A 25,663-nucleotide genomic window follows, 5' to 3' on the forward strand; every position below is an offset into this window, starting at 1 on the left:
TCTGACAGGTTGTTGCGTAATAGCCTTAGTTTTTACTTAACTTATTGGTTTATTCAGATCCCCATTAGCTTTTGCCGAAGCAGCAGCTATTCTTCCTGGCATCCATACAGAAACATCAAACATGACAGTAACACGGATACATGTGTGTGTGTGTGTGTGTGTGTCTGTGTGTTTGTGTGTGTGTGTATGTGTGTGTCATGACCTGACAAGGGAAAATTCTGGAACCTAGTTATAGCCTCAGGGTAATTTTTATTTCTGGTCAGGTCAAGTGGGCAGGAAAAGTCCTAGCCTGCCCATTATGTCTGAAGGGAGAATGGGGCTTCAGGAATCCCATGATAGGCTGGTGCTGCTACATGTCTAATGGAAATCGACCAATAATGGTATCTCTTTGCAAATGAAAGATAGCCTCGCCATATCTTTCCGACCCAGGATGTGAACTCGAAACCCTCGACATAAAAACACAGCATATAGGTTCCCCGTCATTCGTTCCTCCGCAGGAATCGCCATAGGAGGGAGTGACTCTCTTATCTGTATGTTAGAACCAGTCGTTAAGTAAGTAGTTAACACGAGGGACAGGGTTATGGTAGCACACTACTGTAGTTTGTGGTGCTTTTCATTTGGGTTTTAGCTGCAGGATAAGTCTAGAGATGGCATAGTGTTAGCCTTCCCATAGACTCTGTATACAGTATGGTCTGCATGGCTACATGTCTGCAATGCCACAAAATTGCATGGAGTTAGTTACAGCACATAGGCAACACCACTAACTGATCACATGACCTTTTCCAAGTTAATACTGATTCTTCTATTAACTTTGGATGTTTCATTCAGCTTTTACACAACATTCGTCCCTTTTTTTTAAACCAATTTCACGTTTACTTTCTTCACTCATCAGCTTAATCTACAGTGCATAGTGGTGGAATAATCCTCATATAAAAAATGGAAACCTCCTGTCCAGATGAAGACCACCGAGGTAATAAAGGCTGTGAGGAAGATGAAGGTCAGAAGTTGATGGGAGGGGGTCCCCTCCTTCCCTCCCCATCAGTCCTAAAGTGTTTCTGCCTTGCATGTGAAGGCCAGATGCAGTGAACAGAGGTCTGCTTCCCAAACTGCATCCTCTTCCCTTTATAGTGCACTGCTTTTAAGCAGGACTCAAAAGTAGTACACTACAGAGAATAGGGTGCCATTTGGGACGCAAGCCAGAGTGAATGTGGAGGCCACGGGTTGAAAGAGAATGTCAGTCTGAGTTCAGGCTCTGGTCTAGTGTTTACGTGGCATGGCGCATAAGATTCCAGTGTGACGTCGAAATGCCTAATAGGGTTGACGTGGGGCCTGCCGGGCTGGGGAGAGGAGGAGTGTGGGCGTTCGATTGTGCATATGTGTGTGTATGCGTGTGTGTATATGTGTGTGTGGTTGGTGTGTGCGAGCCTGTGTGTGTTTTGTGAGGAATGGTAAGAGGGGTGGTGATTCTTTTTTGGGGCGTAACACAAGGAAGAAGACAACGCCACATGGTAATGACAGCTCATCCTCCCAAGAAACAGCAAATGTAGTCATTCTTCCTGCCTCGCTAGGACCTTGTCATTCTCTGCATTGAACCTCATCAGGCAGCGAGCTCTTTAAATGTCAATGTTACATCCTTTGCTATTAGGCATCACTACAGACCTGGGTTTGATCCCAGGGTGCACAACTGGCCCAGTGTCATCCCAGTTAGGGGAGGTTTTGGCCGGTCGGGATGTCCTTGTCCCATCGCCCTCGAGCAATTCCTTGTGGCGAGCACGGCGCATGTACGCTGACTTCGGTTGCCAGTTGTGCAGTGTTTCCTTCGAACACGTTGGTGCGGCTGGCTTCCGGGTTAACCGGGCGGTGTGTCAAGAAGCAGTGCGGCTTGGTAGGGTTGTGTTTTTAGTAGGACTCACGGCTCTCGAACTTTGCCTCTCCCGAGTCCGTACGGGAGTTGCGGCGATGGGACAACACTGTAACTACCAATTGGATTTCACGGAAAAGGGGGTTAAAAAGTACAACAACAACAAAAAAAAGTATGAAAACTCATAGCTCTTTCACCCAACATTGGCTGCAGTGAGTGCAGTCATAAGCCACTGCAGTATCAATACAGACAGTCCAACAATGCCCAACACTAAGAGATATTTGCTCTCTATTGTAGTGGTTGGCTTGGAGAGTGTGTAGCTGCGTTTGCCTAGCTCTCGTGTCGGCCGAGGTCTCTCCCAAAGAGAAATGAGAAAGATAAATGTTTTAGCAGCCAGATCCCACTGTGACTGAGTGACGTGACTCAAAACAGAAGGAGAGAGAGAGAGGGAGGGATGGCGAGGGGGTGGATGGTGAGAGAGTGAGAAATGGAGAGAGAGAACCAAACACAGTCCCAGTCTAAATAGAAAGAGGGTGAAGAGAGAGAGAGAGAGAGAGAGAGAGAGAGAGAGAGAGAGAGAGAAAACAGACCAGACTCCGAAACAGATGTAGCTTGCGCTATTTGGCCTCACCCCTCACTCTGTCCACCCACACTCTGTGACTCCCAGCTGGGTGAGTTCGCGACTATTTTGTCACCGCTCATGGCCGTTCCACGCCAGTATTTTGTCATCGGCACCGCCAGTGTTTGTCATTGCTAATGGTTAGCATCACTCTCGGTTTGGGATTGTCATTGTGATCAATGTGAGTGGTTGGTTCACATTTGGGTGTCGACTCAATAATGGTTCGTAGTAATTTGTTGTTTCTAGCTGTGGTCTTGTCGTTGGCAATGTTTGTCTTGTCTGTGATCCTCGTTTGTCATTGTGAATGGTTGTCTCACTGTTGGATACTGTGTCTTCAATGCTAACTGCTGTCGTCTCAATATTGGTTGTTTCTAGCTGTTTTTCTAGCCTTGGCATTGGTTGACAAGTGGTTGTCACTTCTTTCCGGACACATCCTGATGTGTGCTGACAGCAAGCTCTGTGAGGTACCGTCACTAGGCCCAGCATGCTGGAGTCTCTCTTTGCTTTGACTCACATGCTTTTATGTTATGAAGACATCTTGGAAATGGGACTTGTTAGTTTGGCAACAAAATCCACCAGACAGATTCCAACACTTAATGTGTTGTGACATCTGTTGTGAAATGTATTGTAATGTTTTTAAAATGATCTATCTGTCTTAACTTTGCTGGACCCCGGGAAGAGTAGCTGCTGCCTTTGCAGCAGCTAATGGGGGATCCATAATAAATACAACTGAACATCGACCAGACAAGCTGTCTCAATGTCTTTCAGTCAAAACATATTTCACAATTTCTCTTCTCTGCTTGAAAACCTTCAGTCAAAACATATTTCACAATTTCTCTTCTCTGCTTGAACCCCCCCCCCCCCCCCCACCTATAGAGTGATTGTAGGTGGGGGGATGAGTGATTATGGGGGGATCGATGAAAGACAGAAAGAGACAGAGAGGTGGGGGAGAGAGAGACAGAGAGAAGGAGGGAGTGGAGAGAGAGAGACAGAGAGAAGGAGGGAGTGGAGAGAGAGAGACAGAGAGAAGGAGGGAGTGGAGAGAGAGAGACAGAGAGAAGGAGGGAGTGGAGAGAGAGAGACAGAGAGAAGGAGGGAGTGGAGAGAGAGAGAGACAGAGAGAAGGAGGGAGTGGAGAGAGAGAGAGACAGAGAGAAGGAGCGTGGAGAGAGAGAGAGACAGAGAAGGAGGGAGTGGAGAGAGAGAGACAGAGAGAAGGAGGGAGTGGAGAGAGAGAGAGACAGAGAGAAGGAGGGAGTGGAGAGAGAGAGAGACAGAGAGAAGGAGCGGTGAGAGAGAGAGACAGAGAGAAGGAGCAGGGAGAGAGAGAGAGACAGAGAGAAGGAGCGGGGAGAGAGAGAGAGAGAGAGAGAAGGAGCGGGGAGAGAGAGACAGAGAGAAGGAGCGCGGAGAGAGAGAGAGACAGAGAGAGAGACAGAGAGAAGGAGCGGGGAGAGAGAGAGAGACAGAGAGAGAGAGAGACAGAGAGAAGGAGCGGGGAGAGAGAGAGAGACAGAGAGAAGGAGCGGGGAGAGAGAGAGACAGAGAGAAGGAGGGGGGAGAGAGAGAGAGACAGAGAGAAGGAGCGGAGAGAGAGAGAGAGAGACAGAGAGAAGGAGCGGGGAGAGAGAGAGAGGAGCGGAGAGAGAGAGACAGAGAGAAGGAGGGGGGAGAGAGAGAGAGAGAGAAGGAGCGGGGAGAGAGAGACAGAGAGAAGGAGGGGGGAGAGAGAGAGAGAGAGAGAAGGAGCGGGGAGAGAGATAGAGAGAGCCAGACAGCAACTAGCTTTTCCAAACATAATCTACTAAATCGATAAAATTACGGGACAGATGGCTAATAAGTCGTTCCAAACAAAACCTGGAAATGATTGACCTTAGAAAATGCAATTTGTCACCGCCACAAGTCCCTTAATTGCTGGGTAATGTGGACGTTGTGGGGTTGGTGGAATGAGGTAAATGACCCACACCATACCAGCAGGAGGGAAAAAGAAAACACAGTGACTGGAGTCTGCTCGGGTTAGTGGGCCATCATCAGAGAACCCTGAAAGGAATTAAGCAGTCAGTGTGTGTGTGTGTGTGTGTGTGTGTGTGTGTGTGTTTGTGTGTGTGTGTGTGTGTGTCTTTCTGTGTGTGCATGCAGCAGCGGTCTCTCCACTCTCCAGTTAATATCAATCATATGTTGAGTGCTGCGCTGAAAGAAACGTCTCATCTCTCGCTAGCCGGGTTTAGTTTGGAGGGTGTATGTTAACTGGGGTTGAGCCGGCTGACCCGGCCACTCTACAAGCCTCCCTCGGGGGACCAGCATCAATCTCCTCAGCTCCGTGCGACTCTGGAGAGAAAGAGAGAGAGAAACAGCGAGAGAGAGGCTCTGACCTTTATTATATCATTTGAAAACTGAAATGGATGTGAATTTTCCCTCACAGCAAGGGAGTGTGAGGGAATGGGGTGGAGGTGTGGTAGGGGTCGAGGTTCACAGGGTGGGAAAGAGGGACCTCCTGTGGTGTTCTGGCTCGAATGAATTCCCTCCTGAAATGATTTCAGGGAGAATGTCCCACAATATTTTCAAGATAATGATATCCTACTATGCATTCGGTTGGGACATTTTCCTTGTTCTCTGCAGGACGCTGGTTCCATGCTGTCGTTGTTTCCCAACCCTTCATATTGGTTATGGTTGGGGTTTATGGCCGGCCCAGACAGCTCTAGTTTTGTCTGTGTGCCCAGGTGAAGGATGATTTCAGACAGCGCTTCCGAGAAGAGAAGGATAGTTTGGACAGGAAATTTGAAAATGTAAAACCTCATTGATGACGACAGATACCCTTGCCTTGTCCCCCTCCTCTACCTTTTTTCTAATACCCAGTTTTCACAGATTTTGATATAATGGACACACACACACACACACACTGACACACACACCCTGCTGATGTGTGACATTTAATTTCCTGACGAGATGGGGATGTCTGAGCTGTGTTTGTAGAGGGGAGCCCCCCCCTCCCCCCTGACAATCCAGGACGGGATTGAGGGAGAGAGCGGGATGGAGGGAGGGGTGTGCCACGAAAATATGTGTCGGCCCAGGATCATGCGAGGCTATTTCAATTCTACTGTTACACTCTCAATTGCTACAATATGTGTTGCTGAAGAAAGACAGCAGACATGTCTGCAATAACAGTCTTCTGTGATGGTCTTATGCAGTGAATTACAACCACACGAACATGGATTGATGTGCTTTCTGCAAAACACTGTGTTTTGATGTGAATCAGTGCTCTCTACCATTGCAAAGATATTATATTTGGTTTGCGCTGTAGAGACTGTTCAGTTCCTGTTGTTTGTGATCAGGAGGGAATAACAGGAACAATATGATGTTGATGAGATGTTTGTGTGCTGAGCACCATGGACTGAATAACATCCCCTTTTCCTCTCTTCCTCCCTTTCTTCTCCTCTTCCTCGGGCCTACAGTGTGGATGTACGGCTTTACCGACAGTCCAAGGAAAGAGGCCTCAGGTAGTCCTACTTGTGTGCGTGTCACAGGAGGTTGGTGGTAGCTTGATTGGGGAGAACGGGGCTCGTGGTAATGCTGTGAGCGGAATCAGTGGAATGGTATCAAACACATCAAACACATGGTTTCCATGTGTTCGATGCCCTTCCATTTGCTCCGTTCCCAGACATTATTAAGAGCTGTCCTCCCTTCAGCAGCCTCCTGTGTTGCGTGGGTGGGGTGCATACGCTTGTGCCTGTGTGTATGTCGCAATGCTGGTGTGTGTGTTGTGGTGGCTCTGCTTTCTATAACCACATGCTCAATGGCTTTTCCATGTTTGTCCATTTTTTTTTGGGGGGGGGGGGGGGGGGGGGGGGTTTCACTTCTTTTGCTTCGCATGCATTCACTGACTGTCACTGGTTTCTGTTTATTTTCTTACCCATCTGCTCAAGATCAACCGTTCACGTTCTGTCGTACTTTACTGGCTTTAATCTCTGCATCCCTATGGACCTGCCTGACTGGATGGCTGTCAAACATTCAATGCACTTTAAACACAGAGCCTTAGGCACCTTGCCAAACTGTTGCTGCCTGGCCACAGTGTGTTACACAGTACAGTTGAAACCAGGAGTCAGTCTGGTTCTTTACGCTTGAGTTCACCATGTAGATCTAAGATCATGATGGTCAATCAATGACAATGAGAGACAGAGAGAGAGAGAGGCCTTAAACAGAGAGTACACAGTAGCAGAATACCTGACCACTGTGACTGACCCAAACTTAAGGAAAGCTTTGACTATGTACAGACTCAGTGAGCATAGCCTTGCTATTGAGAAAGGCCGCCGTAGGCAGACATGGCTCTCAAGAGAAGACAGGCTCACTGATGTGCTCACTGCCCACAAAATGAGGTGGAAACTGAGATGCACTTCCTAATCTCCTGCCCAATGTATGACCATATTAGAGATACATATTTCCCTCAGATTACACAGATCCACAAAGAATTCGAAAACAAATCCAATTTTGATAAACTCCCATATCTACTGGGTGAAATTCCACAGTGTGCCATCACAGCAGCAAGATTTGTGACCTGTTGCCACGAGAAAATGGCAACCAGTGAAGAACAAACACCATTGTAAATACAACCCATATTTATGCTTATTTATTTCCCCTTGTGTGCTTTAACCATTTGTACATTGTTACAACACTGTACATGACATTTGTAATGTCTTTATTGTTTTAAAACTTCTGTATGTGTAATGTTTACTGTTAATTTTTATTGTTTATTTCACTTTTGTATATTATCTACCTCACTTGCTTTGGCAATGTTAACACGTTTCCCATGCCAATAAAGCCCCTTGAATTGAATTGAATTGAATTGAGAGGAGACAGAGAGAGAGAGGAGACAGAGAGAGAGGAGACAGAGATAGAGAGAGAGCGAGAGAGAGAGAGAGAGAGAACATAGAATTTGTGATAGAATTTGCAGCTCTGCAAATAAACATCTCAGCGATGAATGTGTTTTTCTCCAGAAATAAACACATCACATCAAGCTTTTAACGGGAATAGAAAGGGCCTGAATCCCCCAGCATCTGGGGAGCATTTCCCAAATGTTCTCCCAGTCAACTTAGGCGTAATTGCTGCAACATTTAGAGAGAGAAAAAAACGTTGTTTCCTTGTATTACCACTTTCGAAGTGTCAATGTGAGTTTTGAAGAAAAAAATGACCCGGCCATGGCCCGAGCTATTATGAGATTGACACCAACATATAAGCAACTGTTATGATTCATGATGTTTCCTGGTTGTACACACAACAGTCGACCGTATCCATAGAGACCGCATGCAGCATGTGGAGGGTTGATCCGGTGTCATTTTATAACTAAGTTTGACCCCATTTTCACCCTGTATCGCCTTACATGTGTTAATTTGCCTGCATGTGCTTTGGCCATATCTCAAATGACACCCTATGCCCTATATAGTGCACTACCTTTGACCCGAGCCCACATAGGGGTTGGCTATATAGTAATAGTGAACTCACTGTAGGGAATCAGAGTAATATTATGCTGTCATAAGGGTTAAGAGAAAGGAAAGTAGTTTCCGTTCTCAAACAACATGAGTAGATGGAGGGGTTAAGGGAATAGGAGATAGGAAATATAAGGCCCATCAGAAAGATTTGAGACTCAGCCTTTGTCTTTATTTGACCATATTAAGCAGTCGCAGACAGGGGAATCTTCCATGAGGAGTGAAGACTAATAGCGTTACCTTGTGTTGTTGGCTAGCCTCTTTGTTTATATAGGCCCATGTGGGGATACTTAACTGTGTTATGTTCCAATGAAGCGTCTTGAGTTTAAAACTCTACATTTCTTAATCCCTTCTCTCTTCCTTGTGACGTCGTAGCGTTGGGATGTTGCAAAGCTCATTTTATAATACTTAGGTTTGTTAGCTGTTGTTTATTTGACCGTAGAAATTGAATTTCACCATGTTCTAAATGATACATGTTTGACAGACATCTTGTGTCAAAGGATTGGGAAATAACCTGTCTTTAAATGATTAAATTATTAAATCCCAATCATTTTAGTCGGCTTATAGCACAGATAGTGTCTGAGTCCCAAATTGCACCCTGTTCCCTATTTAGTGCACTACTTTTGACCAAGGGCCATATTAGCCTTTAGCCAAGGTCTTAGTTTGAAATTAGAGGCTTGCTCCCAGATCTGTTTGTGCTGTATAGCCGACTCGGTCTATGGTGTGGCATGGCAATGACAATAGGATTTGACAAGACAGCACGGACAGATCTATGACCAGGCTATAGCAAATACACAGGCGGAATGATAGAACGATACAATAGCTGGCAACAATCATACAGCATAATCATATTCATATGGACACAGCTATTGGGTGTGTGTAGAATTATTCTGACGGGGCCACTGTCTTAATTTCCCCACTCACAGTACTTGTTATGCACTCATATTTGTAATGATTTTTCTTTTAGATAATTATTGGACTAGAGTAGAATAGAAAATAAATCAAATGGAATAGAATAGAATAGAGATCTACATGCAGTAGCCACTAGGTGTAGTGCAGCAATATTATGACTGTTACCCAGACCCTTTCACACAACAGTAACACACACACACACACACACACACGCACACACACACAGTAGTGCGTTTTAGGACCATCTGCCTCCTGCATGTTCTTCTGTTTTGACCATTTCTCTTGCTTCACTACCTTTATGTCTGCTCACAAGTCAAATGTCCACAAGAACTCGCAGAATGCATGTCCATGTGTGTGTGTGTGTGTCCAATGTTTGGTTTCCACATTCGTTCGCACAGAAAGTGGAGGTCCTTGGACCTAGCTAGGTGCCGAGAGAAACAAAGATGGCTGCCAGTGTTTTGTTTTTTTTCCTCGTGATGTTTGCAAATGCTCCTGGAAAAGAGACATAAACAACAGACATGTCATAAAGGGACACACATGTTGCTATTTACTGGGCAACGGACCGCGTCCTTGTCTACTGAATCCTACACCAAGAGTTAGTGGTGGAGGGTGATTAACTTTACTGGAGTGCTGTGATATCAATTTAGGAATACATAGAATGTATATTCAAACTGCTCAAACTCAGGTTAGATAAGACATCATTGTATTTATGAGTAAGGACGAAGAGAAATCAAGTAGAGCCTTTTAGAGGGCAGGAAATGAGTTACAATTTTGATGAAAAATCCCAAAGCGTTGGTACGATCGTACCAATGTGTAGAAAAACGTCAACAAACAGTGCTTGTGACTTAAATCAAACACACACCACGTGAACTTTGTAAATGAAGTCATTGCTGGCACTCAAGAGTTTATCATTGGGAGCTAGAATGAGAAGAAGAGAGAGGGGAAAAAAGGAGAAAGAGACAGATGCTGGGCCTATGTTTATGTGAAACACAAGAAGAAAGCGTTTCAACTTGGGTTATGCCGCACTCTTGTGTTCTCCCCCCCCCCCCCCCCCCCCCCTCTCTCTCTCTCTCTCTCTCTCTCTCTCTCTCTCTCTCTCTCTCCCCCCTGTCCCACTCATATGTTTCTATTTAAGGCCCTGTAGGCCTGACTGCCTTGATTGGCGTGGTACAGCCCCCTGCTCCTCGTCCAACAGCAGGCTCCCAAACAGAGAGAGAGAGAGGAGGGGAGAGAGAGAGGAGGGGAGAGAGAGAGAACAAGCCACACTACTGATTTTCCAGAGGAAAACTTTTTCTATTCTTCTAGTCCCGACTGGAGTCTGTCTCCAACTCCAACCGTTCAGCAGCTCTCCCTGTCCTCTCCTCCCTTTCTCTTTCTTTGATCCTCTCTTCCCTTCGTCTCTCTTTCCTTCGGACATTTGTTTCGATTATGGAGGTCCCGTAACGGAGAACACGTTTTTCTCTCTCTTTATTTCATCCCTCCTTTTTCATTTTGACTTCTTTCAAATGCTTCCTGGTCCGTTGGTGTGGGCCGGGGGAAGGTTCCACTATATGGCCAGACGTTTGGGAATAAAATGCAGCGATAATATCCTGAGCGAGCGTTCTGATTGGCTGGGGAGGAGCAACGGCGCGAATTCGGCCTATGGCGGCATACCGTTACCGGGCGCGCGGTGGCGGCGGGCGCTTGCGCCCACCACGGGGTAGGGGTGCCATGGTGGGGACTGGGAGCTGGCTGACGGCGTGTTTTTTCCCGTCCTACCGTGCAGGCATTGACAGCTCGGACCCTATGGTGCTGGAGCAGTACGTGGTGGTGGCCAACTACGAGAGGCAGGAGAACTCTGAGATCAGCCTGCAGGCTGGGGAGACGGTGGACGTGATCGAGAAGAGCGAGAGCGGTGAGTAGTGTGTTTACTGTATGTGCTGCTATGTGTTGTATTTGACTTATCTTTCTCTCTCACTCACACACACACACACACACACACACACACACACACACACACACACACACACACACCAACTTATGCACAGTCAGCACCTTGTTCCTTCTTTCCTCTCATGGTGTCACTCCATGTTCTGTTTCCTTCCCTCTGCCCCTCTTTGTCCTCAAGAATCCCCCTTTTCTCCCCCTCCTCCCTCTCTACCTCTGTCGCTCCCTTAAGCATTCTCTCTGTCTTCTAACTGGGGCTTGGCTCCACCTGGTTTGGCCAGCAGTCCGGTGTGTGTGTGTGTTGTGAGTAGGTGTGTGTTTGTCTGTGCTTGCGTGCTTGGGTTTGTTTGAAAGTGTATGTGTGTGTTTGTGCGTGTGGCAGCGTTTGGCTGCAGGCCAATCTGTTGCCTTGTGCAGCAGGAATGTGGACTTATAATTAATAGTCCACTTTATTTTAGTGGAGAGTCAGATGTGTTACGAGGACCATCTTGGAAAGGGCAGCGAGCAGAGTTTTGAGAGGAGAAAGAGGCAGGGAGACATAGGCAGAGAGATCAATTCTGCCTCACCAGCTTTATTTCTCACTTGTTATTTGGGAGCACTGGGATAACTGTCTGTGTGTACTATTGTCATCCTTATGTTTGCCTCCTATTTCATTGTACTTCACAATGTTATCAAAAACCAAGGACATGGCACTCGAGTTGTTGAATCAGTAACAGTTTGCTATGTGTTAAACCCTGAATAAAATCAGTTGAGGGAAAAGTCAATGTGAGTATGTTGCCCTTATGTTTTGTTTTCATCGATCCAAACTCGATTTAGCAACACGAGAGCTGGATTCCAACTTGCCATGGTAACAAGTCATTGACAGCTTGCACAACTCAAGATTAACAACCACAACGGCCTAACATTCTACCATCAGCAGAAAACCCTTTGGCAGTAATACATCCACAGACATCTTCCTTTCAAATATTGGTGCGTGTGTGTGTGTGTGTGTGTGTGTGTATGTGTGTGTGTGTGTGTGTGTGTGTGTGTGTGTGTGTATGTGTGTGTGTGTGTGTGTGTGTGTGTGTGTGTGTGTGTGTGTGTGTGTGTGTGTGCGCGTGTGGTGTTTTCTCACAGCGTCGTTAACACATCTTTGAGTCGTTATGCAAGCTAATGAATCTCCCTTTTTTCTTTAGTTTTACAATCGACCCAGCAACCCACTATCCTGCAACGGTTGACCCCCCCCACTCTTTCAGCCCCATGTGTTTTTGACATCAGGCTGTTTGAACAGCTTTTTGCTGTATTTCTCATCCCATTCATTGTCGGTACAGTGAGACAGTTGTCCTCGCCAGCCAAAGCGGCAGTTCCGCCAGACTCCGTGTGGGAAGAGAGGTGTAGATGTTTTTGCAATGCTGATCTTCTTCTGTGAGAATTCAATGTATTCAAGGTCATACATGGCGAATGGGGAAACCTAATGTCATCTGACAATGTGAACGCTGGGACGTGCAGTACCGCAATGAGTGTGAGATGTGGTTGTTTTTTTACCCATCTTAGTCAAATGAACTGATCGTCCAAAGTCCCCTTAGCGAAGATTGTCCGCTAAATGACTAAGATGTCTCTCTTCTCAGTCTCTTTTTGTGAGGTTTCGCACGGTCAGCCTTTAAGCTGCCTTGAGTTATGTTTTTGAGAGATATGTGACTTGATGAGGCGTCGATTCCCAGAGCTTTTGTAAGAGTCACACGCTAGAGTGAGAGTCCTTCTATATTTTGTTCGATGAATATTCAAAAGTTAATTGCCTGTGCGCATGCCAAAACCACGCCATAATGATACAATTATTGGTGGCACTGACACACTGCATTGGAAACCCCAAATACCTCCACGATCGGGCACATTAAAACTAAACTAGGACAAGATCCATAAATATTCAGTACTCGGGACAGTTTCAATACAAAAAATATAAAAACAAATAAGAAAACAAGCTGTGCTGTCACCGGAGCTGAACGCTCATAAACTAGCGCACGGACTAAACCTGAAAAAGATCCATAAAATCTCAGACAGTTTCAGTACAAAAGTGCAGGAAAAACAAACAAAAATATCATTCATAAGGAAACAAGCTGTGTAATGACTGTCATTGGAGTTGAAGGCTACTGTAAACATGCTCAAACGTCTCCATATCTCTCCACCATTAGGCCAAAGAACTAGAACAACAATCTACGATGACATCATAGGCAGGCTATGCCAAACCAAACAAGTCCTAGTGCCTTGTATATCCCAGAAACCCTGTCACCTTTTTCAGCGCTTTATTGCCAACTTGGAGTCTCCACAGCTCTGCTTGTTTACGTCCTTTGACATTTTGATCGCAGAAACACGGGCGGTAATTTAACATTGCAATCTCCCAATTTACTCGACAACCTATTTCTGTAATGTTGTTTTAATGTTGCTTTAATGTTCCTCACACCATGCATCTCGGCATTATGACAACTTATGCTTTTAAGTTAGCTTCTACCAATCTTATCCAGACTCTGTGCTTTTTATTCCCCTCTCCATACAATCTCTACACAGTATATCATATATGCAGTTAGGAATGGTTCGGGTCAAGCAACAGCCAATGAAACAAAACATCCACTGCAGTAAAACCACTTTACTGCAGCATCCGTTTCTCCCGCTTCACGCACTGTTTACCTCGATAGTCGCGGGTTTCTAATCCCGAGTCGGATGTTATTGTTATACCCTATCCCTACTGCGAGAAGTTATCGGACGCTGTTTCCCTGTATAGTGTCAACACGATGCCAGTATCGCTACGTGAGACTGTACAATGTGTTTGTGTGCGTGTGTGTGCCTTTGAGTGTATGTTTGGTGGGTGTGTGCTGATGTCATGAGTTTTGGCTGTGAGATTTACGAGCTACTGTCTAGTAAAGGGAGATTTATGGAAGGGCAAGGAGGTGGACACCCCAGAATCCTCTTGAAAAGGGGGAAAGAGGAGGAGAAAAGGAGGAGTGGAGGCTATGTATGGGCCAGTGTCCTGGTCATTCCTTGGACATGGGAAATCACAGAGAGTCTGGAGGGAAGAGGCCTCAGATGGGAAAAACGTCACTTGCATGTGTGACCAGAAGTTATATTGAGCAATCAGTTTATTGTGCTTCCTGCAAAGTTGTTATCATCATGATATAGTCGGAAGTTTACAAACACTTAGGTTGGCGTCATTCAACCTCGTTTTTCAACCACTCCACACATTTCTTGTTAACAAACTATAGTTTTGGCAAGTCGGGTTAGGACATCTCCTTTGTGCATGACACAAGTCATTTTCCCAAGAATTGTTTACAGACAGATTATTCCACTTATAATTCACTGTATCACAATTCCAGTGGGTCAGAAGTTTACATACACTAAGTTGACTGTGCCTTTAAACAGCTTGGAAAATTTCAGAAAATGATGTCATGGCTTTAGAAGCTTCTGATAGGCTAATTGACATAATTTGAGTCAATTGGAGGTGTACCTGTGTATGTATTTCAAGGCCTACCTTCAAACTCAGTGCCTCTGTGCTTGACATCATGGGAAAATCAAAGGAAAATCAGCCAAGACCTCCACAAGTCTGGTTCATCCTTGGGAGCAATTTCCAAAGGCCTGAAGGTACCACGTTCATCTGTACAAACAATAGTACGCAAGTATAAACACCATGGGACCACGCAGCCATCATACCGCTCAGGAAGGAGACGCGTTCTGTCTCCTAGAGATGAATGTACTTTGGTGCGAAAAGTGTAAATCAGTCCAAGAACAGCAGCACAGTAAAACGACCTTGTGAAGATGCTGGAGGAAACGGGTACAAAAGTATCTATATCCACAGTAAAACGAGTCCTATATCGACATAACCTGAAAGGCCGCTCAGCAAGAAAGAAGCCACTGCTCCAAAACCACCATAAAAAAGCCAGACTACGGTTTGCAACTGCACATGGGGACAACGATCGTACTTTTTGGAGAAATGTCCTCTGGTCTGATGAAACAAAAATATAACTGTTTGGCCATAATGACCATCATTATGTTTGAAGGAAAAAGGGGGAGGCTTGTAAGCCGAAGAACGCCATCCCAACCGTGAAGCACGGGGGTGGCAGCATCATGTTGTGGGGGTGCTTTGCTGCCGGAGGGACTGGTGCACTTCACAAGATAAATGGCATCACGAGGGAGGATAATTATGTGGATATATTGAAGCAACATCTCAAGACATCAGTCAGGAAGTTAAAGCTTGGTCGCAAATGGGTCTTCCAAATGGACATTGATCCCAAGCATACATCCAAAGTTGTGGAAAAATGGCTTAAGGACAAAGTCCAAAGTCAAGGTATTGGAGTGGCCATCACAAAGCCCTGACCTCAATCCCATTGAAAATTTGTGGGCAGAACTGAAAAAGCGTGTGCGAGCAAGTAGGTCCACAAACCCGACACAGTTACGCCAGCTCTGTCAGGAGGAATGGGCCAAAATTCACCCAACTTATTTTGGGAAGCTTGTAGAAGGATACCCGAAACGTTTGACCCAAGTTAAACAATTTAAAGGCAATGCTACCAAATACTAATTGAGTGTATGTAATCTTCTGACCCACTGGGAATGTGAAAGAATGATGAAAGAAATAAAAGCTGAAATAAATCACTCTCTCTACTATTTTTCCAACATTTCACATTCTTAAAATAAAGTGGTGATCCTAACTGACCTAAGACTGGGAATTTTTACTAGGATTAAATGTCAGGAATTGTGAGAAACAGAGTTTAGATGTATTTGGCTAAGGTGTATGTAAACGTCCAACTTCAACTGTAGGTGAATGATATGAAATGTATATTATATAAAATAGTCTTTGAAGACTGTTCGGTCTTAATTTTTTCAGTTTTGGCACTGTTATTGTTGACCATACGCTAACAAATCTGATGCCATAGTTTCTTGAAAATGACTGGTTAATCAATGCAACTGGGCCTCCATGCTGTGGCTTCATACTGTGGCTGAATATGGAAAATCCCCCTATTTTCTGTGTGCTTACCCCGGCCTAATGGATCTTGCAGGAGGACTGTGATGCTATGCAGCAAACAAGATCCCTCTGGGTTACTGTGCCGCTCCCTCAGCCCACAAGCCCAGCCGGAGAAGACATTTGCCCCTCGCCTCTCTCTCTCTCTATGCGATCTTTGCCAGGTTGAAGGGGGAATTTGTCACCATAGTCCTAAAGAGCTTAGGCACGCTTACCATACAAAACCCGCCTTACACACATTCACACACATGGTCATGTACTCACACATGCGTGAAATTATGTATGCACATGCAAACACGCACGCATAAACACACACAGGCTCAAACGCACACACACACACCACCCCCACCTCCCCTCTCTCGCTGCCTGCTGTGCCAACAGCGGAGAAAGTTAGGTTGGCATAGCCCCCACTAACCCACATATTCTTTCCTGAAATCTACCCAGTTTTGACTGAGTTTTGGCTGGTCCGGGATGTGGGTGTTGTTTGCCTTGGCCTGGGGCCCTGTGTAGGTCAGCTTTAGTAGGGGGAAGCACTGGGCCAAGTTTTACATAGGGAGGAACTCCATTTGTGTCAAATCTTACACTCCATCACTCAGGCTACAGCTAGCTTAGCGCTAGTCTCACCTTGAGGCTACATTTGAAACGGACAGCCTAGCCTGCTCTTCTGTCTTCAGTCACGCCGATAAGGTTGTAAACCGTCAGAATCTTGGCCAGAGGGCTGCTGAAGACAAGGCCTCACACACAAGAGGCCATACAGATGTGGGATATGAATTTGATCACCCTGTTGCAGGAGAACTTTCCGTACAGAACCTTGTATTGTATTTGAGGTTTAAAAAGGCTGTAATTTCCACTTTGAAATTTCAGACTTGATTTTCCCTTACGAAAAATGTATCAACCCCTACAAAATGTAAATGTATTATATTACTTATAATCCACATAATAATTCTAATTTCCTGCTGCATGATTATGTTCCTGCTGTAGCAAAACTCGCTCAAATGAAGATCCTACAACTTCCTTTAAAAGTTGTGTCGCCTCACCTCTAGGCAATCAAATCGGACAGACAGCTTCAATCAAAGAGCGTTTAGCACTAGAGGGGTTTGCTTAAAGGATGTCCTGGTCAGGCTGTTAAAATGGATAGCCAGCTTCAATCAGGAAGTCCTACTTATAAGCCAACAGATAGCTTAGATGGCTATTAGTCATACTATACATACTACCCGTAGCATTAGCGTAGCTTTTCACCCAGAGGCACAAGGGTTGCTAATCTACGTCAATCGACTCAACAGAGAGGTTACCTATAAGCCTTTTAGAATCTTCTGTATAGATAGGGTCACATGAAAGGTCGTAGCTGGCCAAAAGACTAACCTACAGGTTTTTGAAATAGAGCTTGTTGCCATTAGCATATGCATGGCTAAAGCTAGCTTAGTGTTAGCCGCACCTCCAATGCTTTGAAATGGCCAGCCTGTTTCAATAAGCATGACACAGGGGGTACTTAGCTAGAAGGAAGCTTTGAGATGGGTCTCTCTCACACACACACATACACACGCTATGTTCTTCTATCCTCGGGGTGACCTAAAATGTATTTAAATTAAAAATCCTATTTTCCTTAACCTAACCCTTACCATAATCCTAACCTTTACCCGCAACCCAAACCCTGAACACACACACACACACACACACACACACACACACACACACACACACACACACACACACACACACACACACACACAGCGGTTCAAGGACTGGGGACTTAGCACAGGCATGCTGAGTGTGATAACACGGTCTAATGAACTTCCTTCCAACACGCTATCCCCTTACACTTGTAACACAGCTAACAGTAACCAAACCCCCATGTTTTATGAAAACTTAAAGCAAGGTAACTCAATCTCCACAGTGGGATGTGAGTTCCTCTGTCTACCGCCCCGTTAGACATTGTCAATAAAGATTTGGGACCTCGGAAAAAAACTGTGACTTTCTAGGAAGGAACCGACCAGCTAAAGGATTCAGGTATCCTCATAACTTCCCCTCAGTTAGATCAGACGATACTTTGATGTATCCCGTCTTGGGTAATTTTTATAGATGTGATGTTTTATGTCTCTTTACATTGCCAATTTGCTACACCATCTTTTCAAACAAAGTTCACACTAAAGGGAACGAAAATGTGTTCAAAGGAACTTGTTATTAAAAGACTCTGATGTCATTAGAGGGATTTTGTCTGTTCTTTGTTTGATCCCATCCAACAAAATCATATCCCTGAGGGCTAACTAGGCGTTTATCACATCATATACTGTATCGACTTGGAGGTCTTGATGGGATTTTAATCCAATTTCCCTAATTAAATCATCTTGTTCAGGCCTCCCGAGTGGCGCAGCCATCTAAGGCACTTTATCGCAGTGCTTGAGGCATCAATACAGACCCGGGTTCGATCCCAGGCTGTGTCACAACTGGCCGTGACCAGGAGTCCCATAGGGCAGCTCACGATTGGACCAGCGTCGTCCGGGTTGGGGGGTTTGGCCTGGGGGGCTTTACTTGGCTCACCTGGGGGGCTTTACTTTGGCGACTCCTTGTGGAGGGCCGGGTGCCTGCAGGCTGACTAAGAGGGCGTGTGTGAAGAAGCGTGGTTTTGCCGGTCATGTTTCTGAGGACACATGACTCGACCTTCGCCTCTCCCGAGCCCGTTGGGGAGTTGCAGTGATGAGCCAAGATCGCAATTGGGGAGAAAAAGGAGGTAAAATACAAACAAACTTAATAAAAAATTGTATAATCTCGTTCTGTATTAGCTTCAGATTTCATTACGTATATATACTTTCTTGCAACCTATACAGTATCTTGCTCACCACAGGGTTTGTGTGATTAGACACAAGGATGAGAATAGTCTCTGCCTTCCAGGCCTGATTCTCCAGTCTCGGTTTAGACCTCCCGAGCCTCCGTAATTATTATGGTTCTATTTTAAGCCTCAGCTTTCTGTGTCCCTTAGTTCTGCTTACTCTGCAGAAAGCGCACGTTGTGGTTCAATTCAATATTCTGTCTTCCTGAGTCGGGCTCAGCCGCATCCAACTCAGAGCTCGTATCACATGTCAGATCTGTTGTTCATTATGGCAAAGCAATGAAATGAGTAACACAATCGCGTCGCGGGATCCCTTGGTTTCCTCAAAGGCACGTTTGAAATAAGTGTCGTTTCACGAAACGTTTTGATAGCCCCGTCCCATTTCTCCGTTCCATCAGGCCAAATAAAGAAAGTGAAAGGAAAGGTTCTGTGGTGGTTTTGGACGGGGAAGTGCTTGGAATACTCCCCGCTTTGAAGCCCTGGCCAAACATCTGTTCTCTCTCTCTCTCTCTCTCTCTCTCTCTCTCTCTCTCTCTCTCTCTCTCTCTCTCTCGCTCCGTGTATCCCTCACTTTAGCTCCCTATTGCTCTCTTTTTCTCTTTCTCTCTCTCTCGCTCTCTCTTTCTCTCTTTCCCTCTCTCTCCCTCTCTCTCTCTCTCTCTCTCTTTCTCTCGCTATCTCTCTCCCTCTCTCGCTCTCTCTAAATTATCGCCCTCTGTCTCTCTCCTCTCTTTCTCTCTCTCTCTCTATCTCTCTCTTTTAAATTCTCTCTCTCTCTCTCTCTCTCTCTCTCTCTCTCTGTCTCACTCTCAGTATGTTCTGCACAATTACTATAGCATTTGTTTCCCATGTGACCTTATTCTCACTTAGCGAATGGGGAGATGGAGAGAGAGAGAGAGGGAAAGCGGGAGAAAGCACTCCACTCTGCTAAACCCAACCTATGTTCAATCAAAGCACAACACAGTGGAACTGTCTGTGTTAAACCAGCATGAGTACTGTCATTGTTAAGAAGGTTTTGCAGCTCTCACTCTTTGACCTTTTAAGATAGTTATCTTTAGTTTCACATCATGAATCCGATTAAGTAGAGCAACCTGGGTCATTTCTGTCAGGAAACAACCCGGACCCAGAATCTAGTGTTTATTATAGTCAAAGGCGGCCTAAAAAGTGGTCTGATTTAGTCTTGACAAGGCACCTGTACAATAAACAGATCGTACTTAGACAGGAAATGAGCAATCGTGAGATTATTCCTCTAAATGCACTTTTTACTGCGTTGTTTGAGGTCGAGTGAACTCAGCCTAAGCACGGTTTCTAGTCTGCTGTGTGGGAACCCAGTGGGGACACACACACACACACACACACACACACACACACACACACACACACACACACACACACACACACACACACACACGGGTCCCTGCAACCAATAACACTGCCATGATGACTGAAACCTGTTGAAACAACAGCCCATCCCCTTTTACTTTCTACTCTACTGCCTGTTCAGAAGGTGGTCAATATGCAGTTGATTAGACGACCCGCCTTTTATATGTCTTGTTTTCATCTTGTTTCATTATTACAGCTGCCCCCAAGCCCCCCCTTATAAAGAAGTTTATAGGAGGAGAGGAATTGCTAAAGTGGTGGGTCAGATTTGAACCCACGCTCGCTGTGTTAGTACTTATCCAGAGGCAGTCGCGTCGACCGCTCGAACACCCCAGGCTACGTGAAACGTTTTCTCAAAATTTTTCACACACAAAACACAACAAACCCCGCCAACAAACAGAAAAGACACAACAGACATGGTCAACATCCGACCATGCCACGTAAACAGCTCGATCCCATGATACATCTCTAGGAGCCTAATTGAGCCGCCAAGCCAATTGGCTTCCACTGTGTGAATGGGCAAACCCTGACCCTGACTCTTCTGCAAGGGGGATGTCTTCTCTCTTCTCTGGGAAAACAGCGTTTATATTCTGTCTGTCTGGAGGCTCAATGGCACGGCCAGAAAGAGGGAACGCCAACTAACTTCCTACTAACAACTGTCCTGAAAGAGAGAGAGAAGAGAAAGAACCAGCTTCTGTCCATATTGCAGTTGGACAGAGTGAGTTTCCTGGAAAATGTTGACACACAGACAGTAGTTGGTTGGAACATATGAGAACGTTCCCTCGCTTTCTCTCTCTTGTCTCTCTCTCTCTCTCTTCCTCCACAGTCTCTCTCCACTCTGGTAACTGCCTATGTGTGACGAGATCCAGCAGCCTTTCTGTTTCTAATTTCTCTGCTCTTTTACCACATCTGACTTTCTCCAGAACTGCATTTATAGACGAACTGGGCCTTGTCAATGCCTTGTGGTGTCAGCCAGCTTGGGAGCTGAATGTATAGGGGAGCTGGGCCTTGTCAAAGCCTTGTGGTGTCTGCCAGTCTGGGAGCTGAATGTATAGGGGAGCCGGGCCTTGTCAAAGCCTTGTGGTGTCTGCCAGCCTGGGAGCTGAATGTATAGGGGAGCTGGGCCTTGTCAAAGCCTTGTGGTGTCTGCCAGCTTGGGAGCTGAATGTATAGGGGAGCTGGGCCTTGTCAAAGCCTTGTGGTGTCTGCCAGTCTGGGAGCTGAATGTATAGGGGAGCCGGGCCTTGTCAAAGCCTTGTGGTGTCTGCCAGCCTGGGAGCTGAATGTATAGGGGAGCCGGGCCTTGTCAAAGCCTTGTGGTGTCTGCCAGCCTGGGAGCTGAATGTATAGGGGAGCCGGGCCTTGTCAAAGCCTTGTGGTGTCTGCCAGTCTGGGAGCTGAATGTATAGGGGAGCCGGGCCTTGTTAAAGCCTTGTGGTGTCTGCCAGCCTGGGAGCTGAATGTATAGGGGAGCTGGGCCTTGTCAAAGCCTTGTGGTGTCTGCCAGCCTGGGAGCTGAATGTATAGGGGAGCTGGGCCTTGTCAAAGCCATGTGGTGTCTGTCAGCCTGGGAGCTGAATGTATAGGGGAGCCGGGCCTTGTCAAAGCCATGTGGTGTCTGTCAGCCTGGGAGCTGAATGTATAGGGGAACTGGGCCTTGTCAAAGCCATGTGGTGTCTGTCAGCCTGGGAGCTGAATGTATAGGGGAACTGGGCCTTGTCAAAGCCATGTGGTGTCTGTCAGCCTGGGAGCTGAATGTATAGGGGAGCTGGGCCTTGTCAAAGCCTTGTGGTGTCTGCCAGCCTGGGAGCTGAATGTATAGGGGAGCTGGGCCTTGTCAAAGCCCTGTGGTGTCTGTCAGCCTGGGAGAGGCCGTGACCTATTTCTACTTGCCCCTTCTAGGTAGACCCTGTCACATAGGGATTTAGGAGACTGTATATCCTCCGCTTGTCAAGTCAGGTGACCCTTTGAAGAAAACGACTCCTGAATTGTCTCTTTGCTGAACAATGGCCGAATTCCATAAAGGTGGATGGGTTGTGGATTATTTCCTTTTGAACAGTTGTGGTAACCTGATATATAAAGTCTCTTTGCTAAAACTATGGGCAACTTCCATTGAGTTGGCACAATAAAAGTGAATGTGTTTCGTATGGTATTGGCAATTTTTATCGAGGGAGCATGTTTCACACATTGACTGTAGGACTTTAAAAAAGAAAGGAGGGCCCTACCGTGCTGCCTCTCATCGCACTGCTATATGTGTTGAGTGCCATTCATCAAAACATATTTTCAGTCTAGGATCTAGCTAGCCTACAGCAGCATAATAATGAATTTGCATAGCAGCAATGTCACAATGTCAAATTCACGTTGGCAGTTAGCACTGAGGAAAACCTGTGCTTCTACAGTCAGTCCAACGTTAGCGTTTTCGCTAGGCTAAACATTAGCATAGCATCATTTGCATAGCGTTATTAGCATTTTGTGAAGCCAACCGATTCTGACAGGTTTCCAAACTCACTGTACTGTGCGCTGTCAGACCCCAGACTCTGCTGTGATGTCTACAGTGGGACCTACTTTGAACTTCAATGCCTTTTAGACAATGCCTATGGGTTGAAGCCTCAAACACTATGGTGGACCATTCAGCGCTTCAAACATAGTATACGCTATAGTAGTCTTGTGTTATGAGTGACTTCCAACCTCGATTTACGGAAAACTGTTGTACACAGACATATTTTCCATGTGGGTCAAATAGGTCTCATTTCCCAATGTGACTTGGCGTGTCTTGCAGGGACATAAAATGGGGCGTATGAGGACTTGATTTACTCAAGCCTGTGTGTGTGTGTGTGTGTGTGTGTGTGTGTGTGTGTGTGTGTGTGTGTGTGTGTGTGTGTGTGTGTGTGTGTGTGTGTATGTGTATGTGCGTGTGTGTGTATGTACGTGTGTGTGTGTGTGTGTGTGTGTGTGTGTGTGTGTATGTGCGTGTGTGTGTGTGTGTGTGTGTGTGTGTGTGTGTGTGTGTGTGTGTGTGTGTGTGCGCGCACTATGTGGTATCAAACCCCATTATAGGACCTCACCCTATGACTGTTAATACAGTCAAGAGCTGATTGTTGGACTCTATTGGAGAGAAAACAATTGTTGTGCTCGTTGCCTCACTCTCTTCTCTTTCATACTGTCAGAGCGTGTGAGTTATTGTGATTGTGTACATCTGTGCATCCGTCAGGAGTGCGCCTGTGTGTGTTAGCATATGGCGTTTAAGCCTGCAGAAAGTCGTAAATTATCCTGTATCTTCGAGGTTCACTGAAAGGCAGCTTCCCTACTATTTACGACTCTGAATAGTCCACTTTGAACCCAAATGTTACGGATGAAATACTTGGGGAGCCTCCGAGCTTCGAATAGACGGTCGGAGAATCTGGATTCGTGCTACCGCTGCAGAACTAAAACACAAAGACACATGCTAACTGTCAGGGAGGGATCAATGGCTTCTTTTCCTCTCTCTTTTCGTGAGTTTCAGTTTGGTTTGGTTCCCAATTCGACAGGTGTTTTTGCATTCAATCAGGTCTAGGTAGAGGCGAGTCAATTCGAATCAAAAAGAAGTATTGTCCCTCAAACACCTCTCGAAGTACTAGGATTTTTGTGTTGTTGAGACTGAGTTCAAGTCAAACCTTAACCATTGCACTGATACAGGGTCAGCTCTTATTTAATCCCCTTGATGGTTTCAGGTTAGAACTCAGTTATGGTCATCTGATCCTAGATCTGTGGTTCAGGGACAACTTCTACTTGAGCCTTAGTGTCCTCTGCACTCTGGGCACATATGGGCTCTCTCCCTGTCACTCAAACGTGATCCTAACCCTGGAGTGCTGATCTAGGATCAGGTTCTCCGTGTCCATATAATCTCAATCATTATGATTTAAAATGAAAAACTGATCCATGATCAGTACTGCTACTCTGAAACGGGTGGTTTTGTAATGATAGCAGCTTTCCAAGCAGGTGAAAAGTTCCCTGGTTACATCACTTCACTCCTCTCCATGTAGCAGATGTAAATGAAATCCTGGGCCAAGACAAACACTAACACCCGATCAATTCTGGAGTTCTTTGGGAATGTAGAACAGTTATTGTAATTTATATCCTTCGCAAGCTGCTGCGGATGAAGGAACGAGAACGATGACATGTTTCCATTATTGAATGTAAATCAACATGTGTAAGTGTGTTTGGAGTCCAAGCCCAACTATTAGGTGTCATGCCCAAGGCCTTGGTAACGATGGTAGTGATATTTAGCAGGGAGAATGGCTGGTGTGTGTGCGTGTTTGTGTGTGTGTCTGTCTATTTTCTTTCTGTGTCATAGTGTTTAAAGAATGTGTGTGTGTGTCTCCATGTGGCTCTGCACAAACTAATGTGTGTGTGTGTCTCTTTGTTATAGGTTGGTGGTTCGTCAGTACAGCCGAGGAGCAGGGTTGGGTGCCGGCCACATACCTGGACTCACAGAACGGCACTAGAGACGACCTGGAACTTAGCACCGTCAGGACAGGAGAAGGTAACACACACACGCCGGCCATTCTCCCTGCTAAATATCACTACCATCGTTGCTAAGGCCTTAGGTATGACAACTAATTGTGCTTGGACAGCGGGAACCTCGAGGACCAGAGTCAGAGCAGGAAACAGACACTGTAACGAACCCAGTGTCTGTTTCCCGAAGGAGTCTCGTTTTGTCATGATCTCTTTTTTTTTTGCAATAATGTTTAGTCTGATTGTTTGGAGGGCACATATCATCACTAGAGAACAAGCTCCCTTCCCTTTTGGTGCTTTGGGATGACACTGTAGCGCCTTAGTTGTGTGTTACACCCAGGCAGGCAGACATGCACACACAGACATACACACATACATGCACTCCCCCACCGTTAAAGTCATATTACCTCTGTTTTCCATCGGTTTTAGTAACCCACGGAAACTACCTGGTATAGTGTAGTCATTATGCCGTAATGCTTTGTGTGTCAGAGACTGCCACCAAGGTATGTAAGGCTCTCCCCCTGTCCCTCATTAAGACAGATTGCTTTATGATCCTCGCGCTGGCCCATGGCACTGTTACACTGTAAACTGGCACGCCACATCCCAGCATGTGATGACAGGTCCTCTGCAGCTGCCGTGGCCCCCAGCTCCACTTAATGCAGACTGCAGTCACTCCACAGAGAGAGAGAGAGAGAGAGAGAGAGAGACGGACAGAGACGGACGGACGTACTGGGCTGGTATTGAAAGTCTGTGATAGCCTTTAAGGAAAAATAAGGTAATGTAGCTGGAGCCTGGAAATACCTAGGGATCTGAGACAGGCACACACAGAGAGGAAATGCAGACACACACCACATACTATACATACACACACACATACATACATACATACATACATACATACATACATACATACATACATACATACATACAGTGGGGCAAAAAAGTAAGTCAGCCACCAATTGTGCAAGTTCTCCCACTTAAAAATATGAGAGAGGCCTGTAAATTTCATCATAGGTACACTTCAACTATGACAGACAAAGTGAGAAAAAACATCCTGAAAATCACATTGTAGGATTTTTAATGAATTTATTTGCAAATTATGGTGGAAAATAAGTATTTGGTCACCTACAAACAAGCAAGATTTCTGGCTCTCACAGACCTGTAACTTCTTCTTTAAGAG

General features: G+C 45.7%; 1 protein-coding gene across 3 annotated transcripts in view; it reads left to right on the plus strand.

The window, feature by feature from the left end:
- LOC110485783 (SH3 and PX domain-containing protein 2A) overlaps positions 1-25,663 on the plus strand; it is a 119,612-nt gene that overhangs the window by 67,660 nt on the left and 26,289 nt on the right. For 2 of the 3 annotated variants that reach the window (XM_036940435.1, XM_036940433.1), the window contains exons 7-9: positions 5,933-5,977; positions 10,638-10,766; positions 24,398-24,511. In XM_036940435.1, coding sequence (XP_036796330.1) covers positions 5,933-5,977; positions 10,638-10,766; positions 24,398-24,511 — 288 coding nt within the window. The remainder of the gene's footprint in view (positions 1-5,932; positions 5,978-10,637; positions 10,767-24,397; positions 24,512-25,663) is intronic. The other variant, XM_036940434.1, reaches the window with a different exon arrangement.

The sequence above is a fragment of the Oncorhynchus mykiss genome, chromosome 13 (assembly GCF_013265735.2).
Source record: "Oncorhynchus mykiss isolate Arlee chromosome 13, USDA_OmykA_1.1, whole genome shotgun sequence".
NCBI lineage: Eukaryota > Metazoa > Chordata > Actinopteri > Salmoniformes > Salmonidae > Oncorhynchus > Oncorhynchus mykiss.